General features: G+C 53.2%; 1 protein-coding gene across 3 annotated transcripts in view; it reads left to right on the plus strand.

Moving 5' to 3' along the window:
• Positions 1-16,925, plus strand: part of SULF2 (sulfatase 2) — a 113,399-nt gene that overhangs the window by 68,605 nt on the left and 27,869 nt on the right. For all 3 annotated transcript variants that reach the window (XM_080814444.1, XM_080814446.1, XM_080814445.1), the window contains exons 4-5: positions 5,647-5,798; positions 16,346-16,515. In XM_080814444.1, coding sequence (XP_080670570.1) covers positions 5,647-5,798; positions 16,346-16,515 — 322 coding nt within the window. The remainder of the gene's footprint in view (positions 1-5,646; positions 5,799-16,345; positions 16,516-16,925) is intronic.

Here is a 16,925-nt window from a genome sequence, read left to right on the forward strand (position 1 = left end):
CCAGGCGAGCTAAGCCGGAAGCATTCAGCTCAGCCGTGGAAACGGACACTTGTGCGTATGAGGACCCTGCAAAGCAAAGACGGCCTGTGATCGGCTGCTCTGTTCTTGTCCGTGCTGTGCCAGCGTCGGGTCATTCCTTTGCACTGTGGACCCCCCTCACTGCCGTGACCCACTTCAGAGTCCACTTCTGCATAACCGGCCCCACTTCCTGCGGGTTAAACCCAGCCCTGCTTCAAATCCCTGGGGGATCCCTCACCCCACACGAGGAATTTTGTTCATAACGCTGAGGGTTGGAAAAGTCTTCCTGCAAAGGGCCAGATAGTAATATTTTGGACGTACAGCCACGTGGTCTCTGTGGCAGTCTCTCCACTCTGCACTGTGTAATTTACATATTACTTAACAATATGTAAATGAATGGGTGTGGCTTCGTCCCAGTGAAAGTTGTCACAAACGCAGGTGGCAGCCCGGATTTGGTTTACCGAACCCCACTCTCCACTAAGCATCTCATCTTCTTTTCCTTGGGCATTTTAATGGCAAGTGAAAGAGCTCAACTCAGACCGAGTTAAGCAAATAACAACTGAAAGTGGCGTGATGGGATTTATTGGTTGACGTAACTCAGGCTTTCTCAACTTGGCACTGCTGACTTTTGGAGACAGATAATTCTTTGTCCTGGGGGGGACTGTCCTGTGCACTATAGCATGTTTACCAGTATCCCTGGCATCTATCCACTAGATGCCATTAGTACCTCCCCACTCAGCTGTGACAACCAAAAATGTCCGCGGTGCCCCCATGTCCCCTGATTAGGAATCACTAGTAGAACAGAAAATGCTAGCATGAAGGTTGGCTTCAGGTAAGAGTAGACCCAGGGACTCAAAACGAGTGTTTTTCTCTAGCCATCTCTCTCCTTCCTCCCTCCCTCCCCACCCCCTTCACTGCTGCTCTCTTCCATGCTACTTCACGTTCAAATAGACTCTCCCCTCTTGGTGACAAGATGGCTGCCAGCAGCTTCCGGTTTCTATCCCTTCAGCTTTGAGCCCATTGGAAGAACTTCTCTTTTCCAGTACCTCCCTAAAAATCCCAGGGCTCACTCTCATTGGCCCAACTTGGGTCCCGTGCCTGGCCCTGAACCAATGACAGAGCCAGGGGAATGTAGTGCTCTGATTGGTCCAGCTGAGATTATGCCCGCAGCCCTGGGTCTGAAGGTCAGCCCATGTGTACTTAAGTCAGGAAGTGGTGGCTCCCACAGGACCACAGTCAGGACCAAGCAGGCTAAACAGAAAGAAGTCTCCGCTGTCAGGTGGCGCACGGGCGGCAGTGAATACTCCGTCCTTTCAGTTGATGCCAGCCTGCTCCCTAGGGGCAGCGCCAGCCAGCATATTATCAGTGGCCTTTCCTGGCCTGGCATTTAATTCCTCTTAATCTGCCTGCCAAGTTGTTCCTCCCCCGCACCAGCCCTCGGGTTGCTGCTCTCACTTCCGCGGCGTCCCAGCCACAGAAGCTCGGTGACTCTGGGCTCCAGCCACGACATGGCTGTATTTTTAATCTTGATTTTAATTCTAGCTCATTCTCCTGGCTGTATCTCCCAGCCCTAGAGCCCCCGGGGCCCACGCTAATTTGCTGCCTCCCACCTCAACTGGTGCCGAAATAACCATTTTAAAAACTGCTTGGGGAAATCTAATCAAATGAGAGCAAAATCTAATTTGGCACTAAAAGCCTTTGACTGAAGCCCTGTGTTCTGGGGTCTTGTGGAGCCTGAATAATCAACTCTTTCGGGATTTTTTTTAAGGGTTGGGGGTTGGAGAGAGGAGAGAGATGTGAAAGGGGGGACGATAGCAGAGGAAATCGCCACAGACACTTTGATGCCCGTGGCATTGGGTGATAATGGGCAGGGGTGGGCTTCCCAAGGTGCCCCACTTGTCACCCCCCCAAAAAGAGTTATCGCACCAGCTTCAGCCAAGACTGAAACTCTGTAGCATTCTGAGTTGCACATTCGTCGGGAAGACCTTGGTCCAGATCTTTGGGGACAAACCGTAGACTCACCAACCAGATTTGGGGGACCTGAGAGAGAACCAAGTTTTCCCAGCAGGGCATTCAGAGCACCTTTTCTCCTGGGCTTGCTTTCATTCATCTTTCTGAAATTACTTGTGGTCTTGGGTTCCTTTCAGAATGTGTCCCAATTCCAGGAAAATGCAAACTCTGAGGCATAATATTTCAGGGGACTTGTGGACTCTTTTACGGTTCCCCGCCGTGCCCCCTGTTGATCTCATCCCTCTACCCTATAACATCATCTTCTCTCTCCCTCACTGGCCTCCCTGTGATCCTCAAATGCCCCCAACCTTGTTTCTGCCTCAGGACCTTTACACTTGCTATCGCCTCTGTCTGGAGCAGTTTCCCTTGTACTCCTGTTCCCCTGACTCATTCTCATCACTCCTCAGCGGCCTTCCCTGACCACTCAAGCCAGCAGTGCCTCCAGGGGTCCAACTCTGGCCCCTTGCTTTCAACACCATCCTTTTTTTCTTTCATCGCTGTTTTTACCAACAGCACCACCCTTTTTTGTCACAGTCCCCCACTTGAATCTCCACCCCAGGAGGGCAGGGACCCTGGTGGCCTCATTCACTGTTGCCATTGCCTGGGACAGCTCCTGGCATACCATTGGGGTTTAATAGTTGTCGATATATGAATCCATATATGCCCAGGCAGTATTACCCCCAAAGAGAACAGTCTCATCATGCTGCCATCCTGATTTTTACCATGGATGGGCACACTGATTGATTATTTCCTTAATATCCCCACCACCACCACCAGTCGTTTTACTCATCAGGCCCTCCATCGGTTTTTGTAAATAAAGTTTTATTGGCACAGAGCCACACCCACTTGTTTATGTATTGTCTGTGACCATTTTCTACAACTATTGAATAGTTGCACTAGAAACCATCTGGCCCACAAAGCCTCCAACATTTACTATCTGGGCCTTCACAGGAAATGTTTGCTGACCCCTGCTGTTTGTCATGCTTCCCCAAGGAGGAGGAACAGGAGAGAGAGGAGGGAGACCAGCACTGTCACCAGAGTAGAGCTCCTTACATACAGAAAGACATCAAACGTGAGGCTTAAGGTCATTGAGGTTTAGTAGGTCTTATTTCCTGGACTGGACTTCATCTCTAGGGGCTTTTCTAGCCCTCCCTACGTGGTTCTTCTGTGGAAGAGAGGGGCGTGCGGGTAGCAGGGTTTCTCACCGGCAGACTGGTGACCTTCTACACGGGATGGTGATGCTCCGCGGTGGGCCATCCTGACCACTGTGGGGTGTTGAGCGGCATCCCTGGCCCCCCACCCCCTGGACGCCTGCAGCGTGTCCCACCCCAACCTGTGGCAAAACCAGAAATGTCTGCAGACATTGCCATGTGTCCCCCGAGGGGCGAAACCGCCCCTGGCTGAGCCCCACTACTTTCAGGGGACGGGTGCAGCAGTCTGAATCTGCAGTGTTCCCAAGAGGGGAGTCAGGCCTTCCGCTGGCCCTGTGCTGGGATGCTGCTTCCCCTTACTCCAGCCCGCATCTCAGTCCTCACACCCTGACACCCAGCCAGGCGCCCGCCGCCTGGATAGTGGACGTTCCCCGAGACTCAGAGTCGGGGCGGCCAGTTTCCCTGCCCCTCACCCTCAGAATGCCAGGGTCCTCTCTGGCCTGGCTTTGCTCTCCCACGCAAAGGGATGCCCCACCCTCGGCCTTAACCCGAAGCTGCTCGGGGCTCTCCCTTCCTATTTTCACCTCCTCTGGCGCCCAGATCCTTCCAGGAGGTATTTCCTCCGCTTCCAACTTCCCTCCTGGCCCTGCGTGCCAGGGGAGAATTGGATGCCTGTGCTGCCCTCTGCCCTGTGCTATGGAGATTCGGGCACGGCTGCTTGGGTCCTAAAGGGGCTTCCCATTCCCAGGCGGTGCCGGTTATCTGCTGGGCCTCCAGAAAAACCCCTGTGGAGGGTTCCCACTCCATCCCCACTCTCCCCGCCCAGACCCAAGGCAGCTCTCCGTGCTTTCTCGAAGGTTTCAGGTAGAGGGAACTGTCTCATCCTCTGCTGGCATCAGAGCCCAGCCCCAGCCCACTCTTCCCTCTACGGATGTTCACCTCCCCTGTCTGTCTCTTCTCATCTTGGGCTCTGAACTGGCGCCCACTGAACACTCCCAGTTTGCCAGGCACGGCGCTAAGCGCTCTGCTGGCACCGTCTCTTTCCCTCCTTTGGCGGCCTGGAACTCTCCCATTCTCGAGCTCTCAGCACCGTCTCCCGCGCGTCTCCGAGCCCCAGTGTCCTCATCCAAAGGAGAGCGCTGGCGCAGGGCCTCTGTCTCTGGAAAAACTCTCACAGATTTTTCCATTTCTTCAAAATGGCCTTATAGGTTATAATTATTAAAAATCATCCTTGCTCGTTAAGCAAAGAGAACAAGAAAGTACCATAAAGAAGATCTGGTATGTTACCTCCTCGCCTGCAGAGTTTGGGGGTACATCCCCTTCGAGGGGAACCCGGGTGATTTTCCTTACGTAAGCCCCGTCGCTGGTGTGAAAGGCGAATGTGGAGACGCGCGGATGTCCAGCCCAGTGGGGTTTCAGCAGGAGACAGAATGAGCCTGTCCCCCAAGCAGCACCCCCACACCCAGCGAGAACCCCGACTTTGTTCTTCAACACCACAGATCTGGTTTTGGCTCTCTATGAACATCCTATGAATGAGATCGTACAGCATTCTTTTATCTCTGGCTTATTTCTCTTAACGCGATTAGCCTCTGTTACTGGGCGTGGCACCGGTTGGTCCTGTCTCCTTTTGGAGCAGTATTCGTTCTCCCCTACACCTAGCCAGCAGGGTCTTCAACCATGCTTTTGCTGATGGGCGTCTGCCTTGTTTCTGGCTACTGGCTCTCATGAACAGTGCTGCACATGACTTCGGAAATGAAGGAATGCCTTCCTGCTGAGTCAATGCCCAGGATTCGAATCACTGGGTCCGAAGGTAGGAGTGAGTTCAAGGTTAGCAGAGTCTGCCAGTCTGGGCCGCCCTGGAGACGGGCCAGTCTGCACGTCCCCTGGCAGGTATATCGGGGGCCAGTTGCTCCAACCCCCAGCAACAGTTGGTATCGTTCATGGTCTATACTAGCCATTGTGCTCACCGTGCCGTAGACGGACTTCACGGGGCCCGTCAGCTTGAGTGCGAAAGAATCGCGTCCTTATTTTTACGAACCTACACCGTCGCTTAGCGTTGGCTTCCATTAGGAAGGTAGGACATGAACCATAGCACAAGAGTCTGCAATTTTGTCGTCCGGAGCAATCAATGGTATGATAATATTCCACAGGAGGGGTGGCAGAGATCACAAAATAAACTCTTTTCACTTATCGCTACTTTGAAATTACTACTCTTTGCAAGCTAACATCTTTTTTGAAAGGGCGTTACTATATGGCAGATTCTCTTAACAGTTAGATAACCGTATTTCAGAATAACTTATTTTCTCTATCAACCTATGTATTTTATCTTGCACCTCTAAAAGCATTTGAGAAGGAGGCTCAGAGGGTAGCACCGTTGTCGTACCCTGGGGACACAGGGGTCGGGGACGGAGGAGACGTTTGCTCTCTGCTTTCTCACGTGGCCTCCTGATGCTTCTCCCCTCTCCAGCTTTCTTCGGAAAGTATCTTAATGAGTACAACGGCTCCTACGTGCCGCCTGGCTGGAAGGAGTGGGTCGGCCTTCTTAAAAACTCCCGTTTTTATAACTACACGCTCTGCCGGAACGGGGTGAAGGAGAAGCACGGCTTTGACTACTCCAAGGTAAGTCCTGCCTGTCCCTGGCTGGGGGACAGTTAGGAGCGTGACATGGGAGCTTAATTACCTGGCTTCGGGTGCTGGTGACCTTTACTTCCGTGAGGGACCTCGAGCAGCTGCTGCTTCTCCGTGTGTGCATCTCTCAAATAATAGTCTGTGTCGGAGACAAGTGGTCACAGGGTGGCCAAGCAGGGTGTTCCTACGGAAAGTGTGTGTACAGACAGTCCAGCCCGGTGAACGTTCACAGCCGGACAGGCACATGTCACCAGCACATGGGGAGGACGAGAAGCAGACTGTCACCGCCGGCTCCAGAAGTCCCCTCCCATAACTCCTCCCACGGGGACAGCCTCGGCTCCGACGTGCAGCAGGACACTGTTACTCCTGTGTCCGGCTCCTTTGGCTTCCCCGCACGTTGAGACCCATCCCTGCTGTCCCGTGGGGGTGTAGAACCTTCGCTCTCATCGTGTGACATTCCGCTGTGTGGTTGTACCTCAGTATCTTTGTTTGTTCTCCGTGTCATAGTTTTTCTAGTCCTACTGATTTGTCTGATGTGAGACAGAGGGCACAGATCGGATGTGGACAGCTCAGGGAATGCTCACGCCTGGGTGCACCACCTGGGTCGAGATATAAAGCATTTCCGGCCCCCAGAGGCTCCCTTGTACACCTTCCCAGTCAAAAGTCCCTCCCCCAAGGTAACCTCTGTTCCAGCTTCCATCACCATGGACTGGATTTGCCTGGTCTGGAACCTCACATCCATAGAATCACGTGGTATGGGCTCTTTGGGGTGGGACACCTGTGACAGTCCTCCCCGCACCTGCACACCATCAGCGGCACGTCCCCTCATCGCCACTACGTCCCCACATAGCCATGTTGTGCCGGTGGCGGGCGTGAGTCAGCGCAGCCTGATGGACACCCTGATGTCAGGGTGGGCCTGTTATGAACGAGGCTGCGGTGAGCACACGGCTTCGCACAGACGTAGGTGGTCTTCTCTTCTGGTGACACACCTGCGAGGAGAATCGCTGAGACGCAGGGTGGGTTCCGTGGTTGAACCAGCCGACAGCCCCAGCCAGGAAGGTTACAAGGGTTCCAGCTCCTCCACATTCGTCAGTAACACTGGTACCGTCTTCTTCCTTATTCTCTTGCACTGGGTATAGTGGCAACTCATTGTAGTCTTACCAGAAAGGTTGTTGAGGATCACCTAAGTTAATACACGTAGAGTATCTGAGAGCCCCTGCCATACAGTGATACTCACTACAAAGTAGCTCAGATCAGGACAGCAAACTCTCTCTGTAGAGGACCGTATACTAAATATTTTACAGTTTACAAGCTGTACAGTCTCTGTTGCAAGTACTTAAGTCTCCCACTGTAGTGTAAAAGCCACCACAGGTAATGTGTGAACAAGTAAGCATGGCTCATTCCAATAAAACTTTATTTATAAAAATAGACAGTGGCCCTGGTTTGGCCCACGGGGTATAGTCGGCTGATTTTTGGCTTAAATGAGGAGGGGGGATAGGAAGAGGAGGAGGAGGAGAGACTGACTGTGATGTCTCATCTGAACTTCCCATTAAAAAAAAAAAAATCTGGAGACCAACAAATATTCCTTTCCCAACCAAATCTTCAAAGCCAACTTTTCCATCCACCTACAGCTTTCTTAATCCATTCTTGCTCCCCAGCGTTCTTCCCTTCCCTCTCCCTTCCCCACTGCCACTAGCCCTGGGCCTGGCTGACTGTCATAAACAGGGCTCTCTGGGTTAGGGTGACGATTCCTCGGGGCTTCCCTCCTTAGTTCATCTCCTTCTGAATCACTACACAACGTCCCCCCCAGGCAGAAGTGACCAGGGGACAGGCAGTCACACACACAGGATAGCAAGTGGGAAGTAGGGGAGACAGTAGGGAATGGTGGGGACTGTGGAGAAATGTATCTAAGAGGGGGCAGCCAACTCAGATCAGACCTGTCAGTCCCACATAGAAAGGTGAGCCCAAGATGGCCAGGTTTTCTGATTTTTCAGCAGAAGCCTCAAATGTATGCATTTTTCCCTGTGAACGCTCCTGATTTTGAAATATTGGCAACGCACTCAGACTTTCCTAACATCCTGAGTGAATCAAGTTTGCCTGAGGGCCAGACCTGACCCCTGGAAGGGCCGCTCTGTGCTGCTCTTCTCCCCACTGCCACCCCCCGTCCCCGGGACTGTGCAGTGAGCTTTTCTTCTTGGAGGCAGCGGACTGGAGTTCAGAGCCCCGATTCCACACATTACGTTTCCTTCTTGGTTATGCTCCCTACTCCTAAGAGGCTCAATTCCCCAATCTGGAAAATGGGCACACCCCTGCATGAGTAATAATGTGCACATCTACTTACTGAGCACCTATGGTGGCCCAGCCATGCTGCGTGTTTTGTGGGTCGCGTTTCTGACCTTCCCAGCCGTTATACGCGTGAGTGGACTAGTTGGATTTGGTTGTGTTACTCAACAGCTATTTGTTGAGAGCCTGCTCTGTGCCAGACACTGTGTCAGGTGCTGGGTATTCAAGGATGAGCAGAGACAGACCCAGGTGCCCACAGTCTGGGATGTGGAGTGTGTCATTACCTGGGGAGTGATGCGCATGTGTTAAAGCCATAACCCAGGACCGTGTAAAAGCATAGGTACGCACACATGCACACATGCACACACACATACACACGCCAGCCCTGTCCCCTGTTTCAGCACCCCCAGTAGGAGCCAGTTCAAGCAGACCAGCCTTGTCAGTTAGTAGAACCATCTCCAAATCTACTAGTGCTCTCATGCCCTGAACTGATCCAAGTCTTCTCCATCTTCTCGTCCATGAATCCTTCCCCGAGGGCCCTAAACTACAGGATTTATTCTTTCTTGAATCAGACTGGCCTCTCTCAGTCGCTTGGGAACAGAAACTCCACTCAGAATGGTTCAACTGAAGAGGAAACGTACCCGCCGATTTAACTGGTCCAGCAGTAAGGGCATCAGACATAGCTGGATCCAGGGGCTCAAAAACAAAATCTTTAGGTGGTGGTTTCTCCTCTAAGCTCTGTTTTCTTCTCTCCGGCGCCATTTACAGTCACTCCCCTGCCTCCCTCCCCTCCCTTCCTCTCCATCCCCCTCACCCTTTCCCTGCCCCCGTAGCGACATGGCTCTCCCTCTGTCCTCTCACCTACCTGCCCAGCTAAGAGTAAGGGAGTCTCCTTCCCAGGATTCCAAGCAAGTCTCATTGCGTCTCATTGGCTCTGGCTGAGTCACATGTCTGCCCCTGAACCAGTCAGTGCGCCCAGGGAGGGAGGCAGTGTTTCAAAGGGCTGTAGGCACATGGCTCCACTCGTGTGCAGGAGATAGGGACGTCGGAAGCCCTGCCGGGCAGCCAGACCCTAGAACATCAGCTGAGAATAGACCCCACATGAAAATGAAAAGCTTCCACGGAAGAAAGCTGAACAGATGTTCCGTGGCCTAAAAACACCCTTTCCCACTCCCCTTCTGGGAACACGAGCACATTTGGGGATCCCTCCCACCTTTGACAGGGGATCACTACTGATGTGTCCCCTCACTGAGTCTGGTCAGTTCAGGCCCCGGTGGCAGAAACCAGGTGTGACATCACCTGGGCAGCGCCCCCTCCCCTTGCTCTGTCTCTCACTCTGCACAGGGCAGATCTCCATCCCCTCCCAGGTGAATTAATTCCAAAGTGCTGGTGAGGGGATTTATAAGCTAGAAACACAAATTGTAGTTGTCTTGGGGCTGAACCCACCGCTTCCCTCCTCCTAGACTCAGCACAGGCAGATCCTCCAAAACCTAGAAAAATCCCCCCCGTCCTTGTTAAAATTCCTCACCACGTCCATGCCTGGTCTCAGAGCAGCCCTGTAATCAAGTTATCCAGGGACACTCAGAGTCCCTTTGGGGCTGACGACGGGACACACAGCGGCTGTTTTTCCACCCCGTTTCCTGCCACAGACACATCTCCCCTGTGAATGAGAGGAACCCTGTGGGAGGATTCCTGGGCCCCCTGTTAGCGGAGGCCTGGGAACAGGGGGGATGGGGGCCCTTTGGAGTCAGAGCTGGCGCAGGTCCAGGGTTAAGACCTGAGGCGGGCAACAGGCAGTGGGGGCCAGAGCGTCGAGAGGGAGCCAGAGGGAGGTCGGGGTTTCAGCAGAGGCCGAGCGAGGGAGCCTGTGCTCCAGCAGCCTGAGGAGTGAGATAGATGTCTCTACCCGGGTTCATCGCGGGCCTCAGTGGCTTCGGCAGGTGGCCCAGCTGGGGAAGAAGTGACAGTCCTTCCCTCGTTCCTTCTTAAGGCCCTTTGAGGACTCCGTCCTGAGTCACTAATCCCAAGACCAGATGCCCTACAAAGGGTCCTGATGGCAAGGTGGACAGAGAGGCAGCGATGATGAGAGAGGAATGATACAGCACACGCGCTGAGAACCAGAGAGGGTTGGAGAAGGTGGGGCTGGCGGCGGAAGGAGTTAGGAAGGACTAGGGTCAGACTGCAGAAGCGGCTTCCAGGTGGGGAGTAGACGAGGCCCAGGGGGCACGAAGGCCCTGAGGGATGGCGTTCTCTGTAAACATGGACGAGAGCAACGTTTGATCCCGAATTTGTGCTTCTCTGTTCCGGAGAAGCCTCCCTCCTGTGCGGGAGGGGAGCGGGTTCAGCTGCTGCCTGCAGCTTTGTTTGTTATCGAAAGAAATCACTGAAGGCCTCCAGTGCGGGAAGTGGTTAAGTGACCACAAAGGAACCCTACACTGGAGGATTCTAGAAAAAGACAAGGGCGATCTGTACGTAAAGCCATCAGAAGGGCTTTGGACATAGGGCTGAAGGCAAGAGCATGCTGCAGAGAGAGCTCCTCCAGACCCCTGTTGGGATGTCACCTACCTAGACCACCGTGTGTCAAGGGCACCCCCCCCATCACCACTGACGCACCACACCTGTGTGGAGCACTGGTTCACTTATGTCTGTCTCCTCACATTAGAATACGAGGCCCTTGAAGGCAGGCATGTGGATTCGTTGTGTTCCCTGCTGTGTTTGTTGAATGACTGAATGAATACGCACAGTGTGATCTGATCAGCCTGAACCAGATGCCTAAAGCAGTGCTATAAGGCATGTGACTACACATCTGAAAAAGTGCTTCCTGGTAAGGGACAAAAGGGGTCAAGATCATAAGCAGGGGTGAGGAGTGACGAAAGGGAACCAGATTTGTTTGGACTGTTTTCAGCTTCGTGTGGAAAACACAGGCATGTGATTCTTGAGGAAGAATGAGTAGCGCTAACTTAGACGTAACGTGCAGCGGGTCTGGTTAAATCATTGTACATGATACAGAACTGACCCACGTGTTTCTCGCCATCGCCTACACCGCATATGCCGCTACTCTTCAAAACCAGCACGGAAGGAAACTGAGGCATAGAGAGGCTAAGAAACAAGGCCACACGGCTAGGAAGTGGTAGAGCTCAGGATTCAAACCCGGGCCATCTGGCTTCCAAATCTGTTCTCTGAACTAAGGCCCGTGGGCCAAGTCCTGCCCACCAAGGGTTTTTGTCGAAACTTTGAGCTTAGAATGGTTTTTCTATTTCTAACTCATTGAAAAAAAAAATCCAAAGAAGAGCAGCTTTCATGACACGTGAAAATGACATGAAATTTACCCATTCATTTACATGGTGGCCGCTTTCCGGCTGCAGTGACAGTGAGACATCTGGCCTGCAAAGCCTCACACATTTCCTAGCCGACCCTTTACAGAAAAGCTTTGTTGATGCTTAGTGTAAACCACCACATACTCATTAATAACTTTGTGGGGGGAAAGCGATGGAACAGATAAAAAAAATACAAAGGCCTGAGGTCTCGCTCTGAGTACATTGCTTGTTAGTTTCATGACCTCGGTTTCCCCATCTGTCAAATGGGCATGAAGTCCACTTCTCAGAGTTGCCGTGAAGGTCAGTTGAGCAAACATGTGACAACAATCAGAGCCAATGTTCATCGTGGGTTTTCTCAGTGCCGGGCTCCTTGCTGAGTGCTTTTATGCATTTGTCCGGTGCTCACACCACCATCTGGAGAAGGGACTGTTATCGGGCCCATTTTTTAGATGCAGAGACTGAGCTGCAGCAAGGTAGTGGTTGGCCCACAGATAGCAGGTGCAAAAGCTGGGGAGCAAACCCAGAGTCTCTGACTCCAGAGCCCTAGGCTTCATGAAATACAATTGCTCCTTAAAGCGATGTGACTCTCTTCTGAACACAAACTGCTGTAGAAGCTTCTACAGGGGCGGGATCAGCTCTAGGATTCAGAATAAAAGTTAGACCGACCTGCTGCCCGGGGACCCAGCGGCTCAGAAGAGGAGACCCTCTGTTACAGGTTGACTTGCCAACTGAGAGACTTCAAGAGGTGGGCTTGAGGGCTGCCCCCTGGAGGGAGGGGGACAACCTCCCTTACCTGCCCCACCATCACCCTCCAACCAGGTCTCAGGAGCAAAGCCATCATTCTCAAGGCACAACCCTAAAGCAGCTCATATGAGCTGCCCAATCGGAAAAGTTAACTAGCCCTGGGAGCCAGGAGACTCCAGCTTGGGGGGATAGCCTGAGAAATTTGGGGTGAGCTGGCTTATCTCACCCAAGTTCAGCCAAGAGGTAGAACCCCAGGCTTCCATGGGGATGAAGTGTGAGGATCTCCCAGGGGGCACCCATGGGACATGTTTCTCTGGACACCGAGGTCCAGGCAAGAAGAGGAGCTTCCCATCATGCCAGCTGTGGTCCCCTCACTTGTCCTCACAGTCTCTGTCCCCGATCCCCAGCAGCCAGAGATAATCCCAAGTGAGTGAAAACCTCCTGTCCCTCCCAGGTCTTCTGCCTTCTTGCGCTAATGAGAATGCTTTTCCACACCCTGCACAGGACTGTGATCACCATGGGGACGGAGACCCGTGACCATGTCCCAAGCCCTTTACAGAAAGCCCGGCACCCTGGGAACAGGCACCCAACAAGTAGTTGTTAAGTGAGCACATAAATGAGAAACGGCAGCAAAGGCCAAGCCTGCAGAATGAGGCGCGAGACGGGCCAGCCTGTCCTATCGCTGAGCTCCCCAGGAGCACGCCCCATACCCCACAGGCTTCCTTGGTTAAATGACCATTTGGGGGAAATGGGCACTTTTTCCCAGAGCTGCAGGCTAGCAATCTCCACAGATGCACTGGGTTCCTCTTGGTTGACTGATCAAAGTCGGTCGGAGGTCATGATGGAGAGGGGAGGTAGGACACCGCTGTGGCTGTTAAGCTCTAGTTAGGAGCGAAGTCCCCAGAAGCTGGCATCACCGCCCACCTGCATGGGCATGGCCGGGAGGGCATCAGGGGAAGTCTAGCCCCTCACCTAGGAGAGCAGGAATGGGCCTGGCACAGGGCTACAGAGAGGGGGGTTCCTCATAATCTATCAGCTGATCTCCAGGTTCTAGAAAATTCACCTTTTATCCTGCTTGGTCCCCTTCCCTGTCTCACCCTTCCTGTTAACCCACATCCTTGACTCCTTCCTGGCTGACCCCGGCACCCAGTTCAGCTTGTCCAGAACTTAGCACTCCTGCCTTTGCCCTGACATTTTCTTTCTCCCGGACCCTTCACCCAAACCAGAAACCAGGTGGCAGGGCGTGAGGTGGGGGAGGGGGGTGGGACTGCCCCTCTCCACATGCAGCCAGTGGACACATCCTGTCTATTGAATCTGCTCCCAGCCGTGACTGGACAATGCCATCGCCCCGCTGGCCCAGGTCCCCTGTCCCTCACTCTGATGCCTGGATGCTCAGTACTGTGGCCAGAGAGCTGGCGTGTCCTCGTGGGCCTGCCTGGGGGCTCACCGCCCACCCCTGGAATAAAGGTGGTGTCCCCTTCAGTCCACATGGACGGCCAGATGCTGTAGCCGGCGGAGGTCGGCAGAGCCTTAGCTGGCATCCGAGTGGTTTTGAAGAGGACCCCGGAGGGTGGGTGCTCTCAGATACGCGGGAAATCGGCCACACCACCAAGACAGCCAGTGTGAGCCCGCTTGTCAGAGCTGGCTCCGTGCAGGGCGCCGTGTCAGGGGCTTTTCATCTCCCAGCACTTGAGCCCCTCCTGGCAGCCTGGAGAGGCCGACCCGCTCATCCCAGCACACGTTTCTAAACATGTGCTGTCACGGGCCATAGGAGCCCCTGTGTCACCCTCCCTGGGAGGTAACGAGCCCCCTGCTAAGGGCCGTGGATACCTTCATTCTCTATTGCCTATGCAGATATCCCAAACAATACGTAACATTTGGTGAGGTTTTCGCCTGCACACAAATGGTGTTGGATTGTGCATGTCCTTCCACAGCCTGCTTTCCTCACCCAGCGCCAGGCCGGTAAGGTCTGTCCGTGTCCGTCCAGGTGGCTCGAGTTTGTGCTTTCCGGGTGCTGGATCATTGCACTGTAGGTCTCCCTGGGATGGGACGTTCATGGTGGCTTTTCAGAAAACACATTTAATCGCAGCCAACTAGGCATGTCATTCCAAAAGCAAGCACTGAGGATGGACTTAGTACAGAAAGCGGCGGCGGCGGCCCTCCCCGTGGCTCCCCGCCAGCCCGAGGCAACGGGTTTCAGCTGCTGGTCCCCACCACGCTCATGGCCACGTCCATGGGTCCCTCTGTCCTTTTAAGAACTTTCCCAGCCCCTCCAGGCCAAGCTCCACAATGTAGCAGGAGCTCTTTGATTTAGGTGACCTATAATTTGATTTAGGTGACCTATTTTTATGTGATAGGTTCTACAGAATCCTCATAGAAAACCTTTTGTCATTCCCCAAAAGTAGTCATAAAAATACTCCAGGAAAATATACAAAGTATACATCTCCCCCATCTCTCCCTTTATCCCAGACCCCAGTTAGCACTGATATCTGTCCTTCTAGATTCTTCTTTGGTGCTTAAAAGCAGATGGAGTTAGGGGTTTGGCTTCTCCTCTGCACCCTGCCACCCTCTGTCCCCACAGAAAGATGGGATTTTCCTGGTTTGAGAGTAACTCACTCTTTCCCTCAAAAGTGTGATCTCAGACAGCTTTCCATCGCAGTAACTACGGACTTGCTTCCCTGCAATGTCTGTCCAGCGCTGCATTGTCTGAAAACAGCGTGAACTGATTAATCACGTCCCTGGTGCTGGTCACTGCAATACATTTCTGCTTTATGAACACAGCTGCAGTGGCCATCCTTGTGCATTGGTGCAGTGTCATGTGTCCTGAGGGTGTGTCTTGGAAGCCGGGGCACACCCGTGGGTGTCCGTCCTGTGGTTCACTTCAGGGTAGAAGCTGTAGCCACTTCTTGACAATTTTCGTCTGTAAAATATTACCTCATTTTGAAAGTGATCATTTCGGACAGAGCTGCTCTCCAGGGAGCAGCAGGTAAATTTCAGGAACTCGTTACCTTCTTGAGAGATTAGCAGCTAAAGATTTTTTACCAAGTTCGAGAAGAGTTTAAGCAAAGCTCAGCTTTGTAGCTGAGCTTTTAAGGCCCTCGGTTTCTGTGTGTCCCTCTTCCTCCCGCTCCTCTCTCATCCTGCCCGGTGTCTAAGCAGGTCTCACCGCTCGGGCACCCCCCACCCCCGCCCCGCTTGCCTCTGTTTGTGCCACTCCGTCCTGCTGACATTCCGCAAACACACAGCGTGCTCATTTTCTGCCTCAGAGTCCCTGCATCTGTCATTCCTTCTGCCTGGAACGCTTCCTCTGGATCAGTGATTCTCAGCCCCAGCTGCACACTGGAACCCCTAGGAGCTTTTAAAAAGCCCAGTGTTTGGGGAAAACCACAGACCAATTAAACCAGCATCTCTGGGAGTAGGCTCACACCTCAACAACACTCCCCCAAGGATTCCAGAAGGCAGTTGAGGGTCAACTCCAATGACAAAGATCTTCCCGTGCCCAGCTCATCACTCAGGACTCAGCCCCAATGTCACCTCCTCAGAGAGGCCCTCCCTGACTGCCCCAGTTAAAGTATGCCCCCACTCCAGCTGCTTAGTCACAGCTTATTTCCGTCATCTCTCACACATTTGTCACTGTCTTGGTTCTGGGTTTACATGGTCGGCTGCTCCTGCCCCCAGCACAGCACTCTGGGTATACAGGGATGGCCCCACCCTGTTCAACAGTATTTCTGGAACCTCCAAAAGACTTCAGGTTTAGGAAACAAGACTCAGGAGGCCTGGCTGCCGTATTTACCAGCTGTGTGACATTAGGCAATTCACTTACCTTCCCTGTGCCTTAATCTCTTGTTCTGGAAAACAAGAATTCGCATCACCCCTACTTTCTGCAGTTGTGCAAGAATTAAATGAACTGATACAAGTAAACACAGAACTACTCCTGGCATTCCATGAGCACTCAAAAGTGTGAGCTAGTATTATTTTTATATCCATGACAAATGGACGACAGATCGCAACTTCTCCCCATCCTCCGTAAGCCCCTCTGCTTCTTTTTCTCTATTAGCACCATCTCCTTGCTCACTGGCTTTCTGCCCCGGACAATCAGCAACCCCCTGGGGGGGATGGGGCAGGGATTGTCTCTCTGGATGAGTGCGGTACCCCAGCTCCTCACACTTTCTCCTGTCTCTCCCCGCCCCCCAGGACTACCTGACAGACCTCATCACCAACGACAGCGTGAGCTTCTTCCGCACGTCCAAGAAGATGTACCCACACCGGCCCGTCCTAATGGTCATCAGCCACGCGGCCCCCCACGGCCCCGAAGACTCCGCCCCCCAGTACTCGAGCCTCTTCCCCAACGCGTCCCAGCACATGTAAGCTCCAGCATCCTGCCCGCAGAGCCTCTGGGTGGCATGAGGGTGGGAGGGTCAGGCTTCAGGATGCTAATGGCATGACGGTGACAGAGCTGTGCCTTGTCTCGAATCCTCCTGGTGCAAAGACCCCAGGAACACATTGCTCACCGGGGGTGACACCGGATGCTTATCCAGCCAGGCTGGCCAATGGGCCAAAGCCAGCAGCAGGTGTTAAGTCAGGACCCTCGTCCTCCCCTGACCCCAGGAGGTCTGTGCATGCATTGTGGTATAGTGGGTTTCCTTTGTCATCCTATTTTATGCATTTCAAATTGTTTTTTTGAGAAGGGGTCTGTAGCCTCATCAGACCGTGGGTACATTCCACAGCCTTTCCTGAGCCGTTGGCCACATGACAGGCTCCATGCTGAGTCCTT

Source organism: Martes martes (assembly GCF_963455335.1).
Source record: "Martes martes genome assembly, chromosome: 9".
In the NCBI taxonomy this organism is placed as follows: domain Eukaryota; kingdom Metazoa; phylum Chordata; class Mammalia; order Carnivora; family Mustelidae; genus Martes; species Martes martes.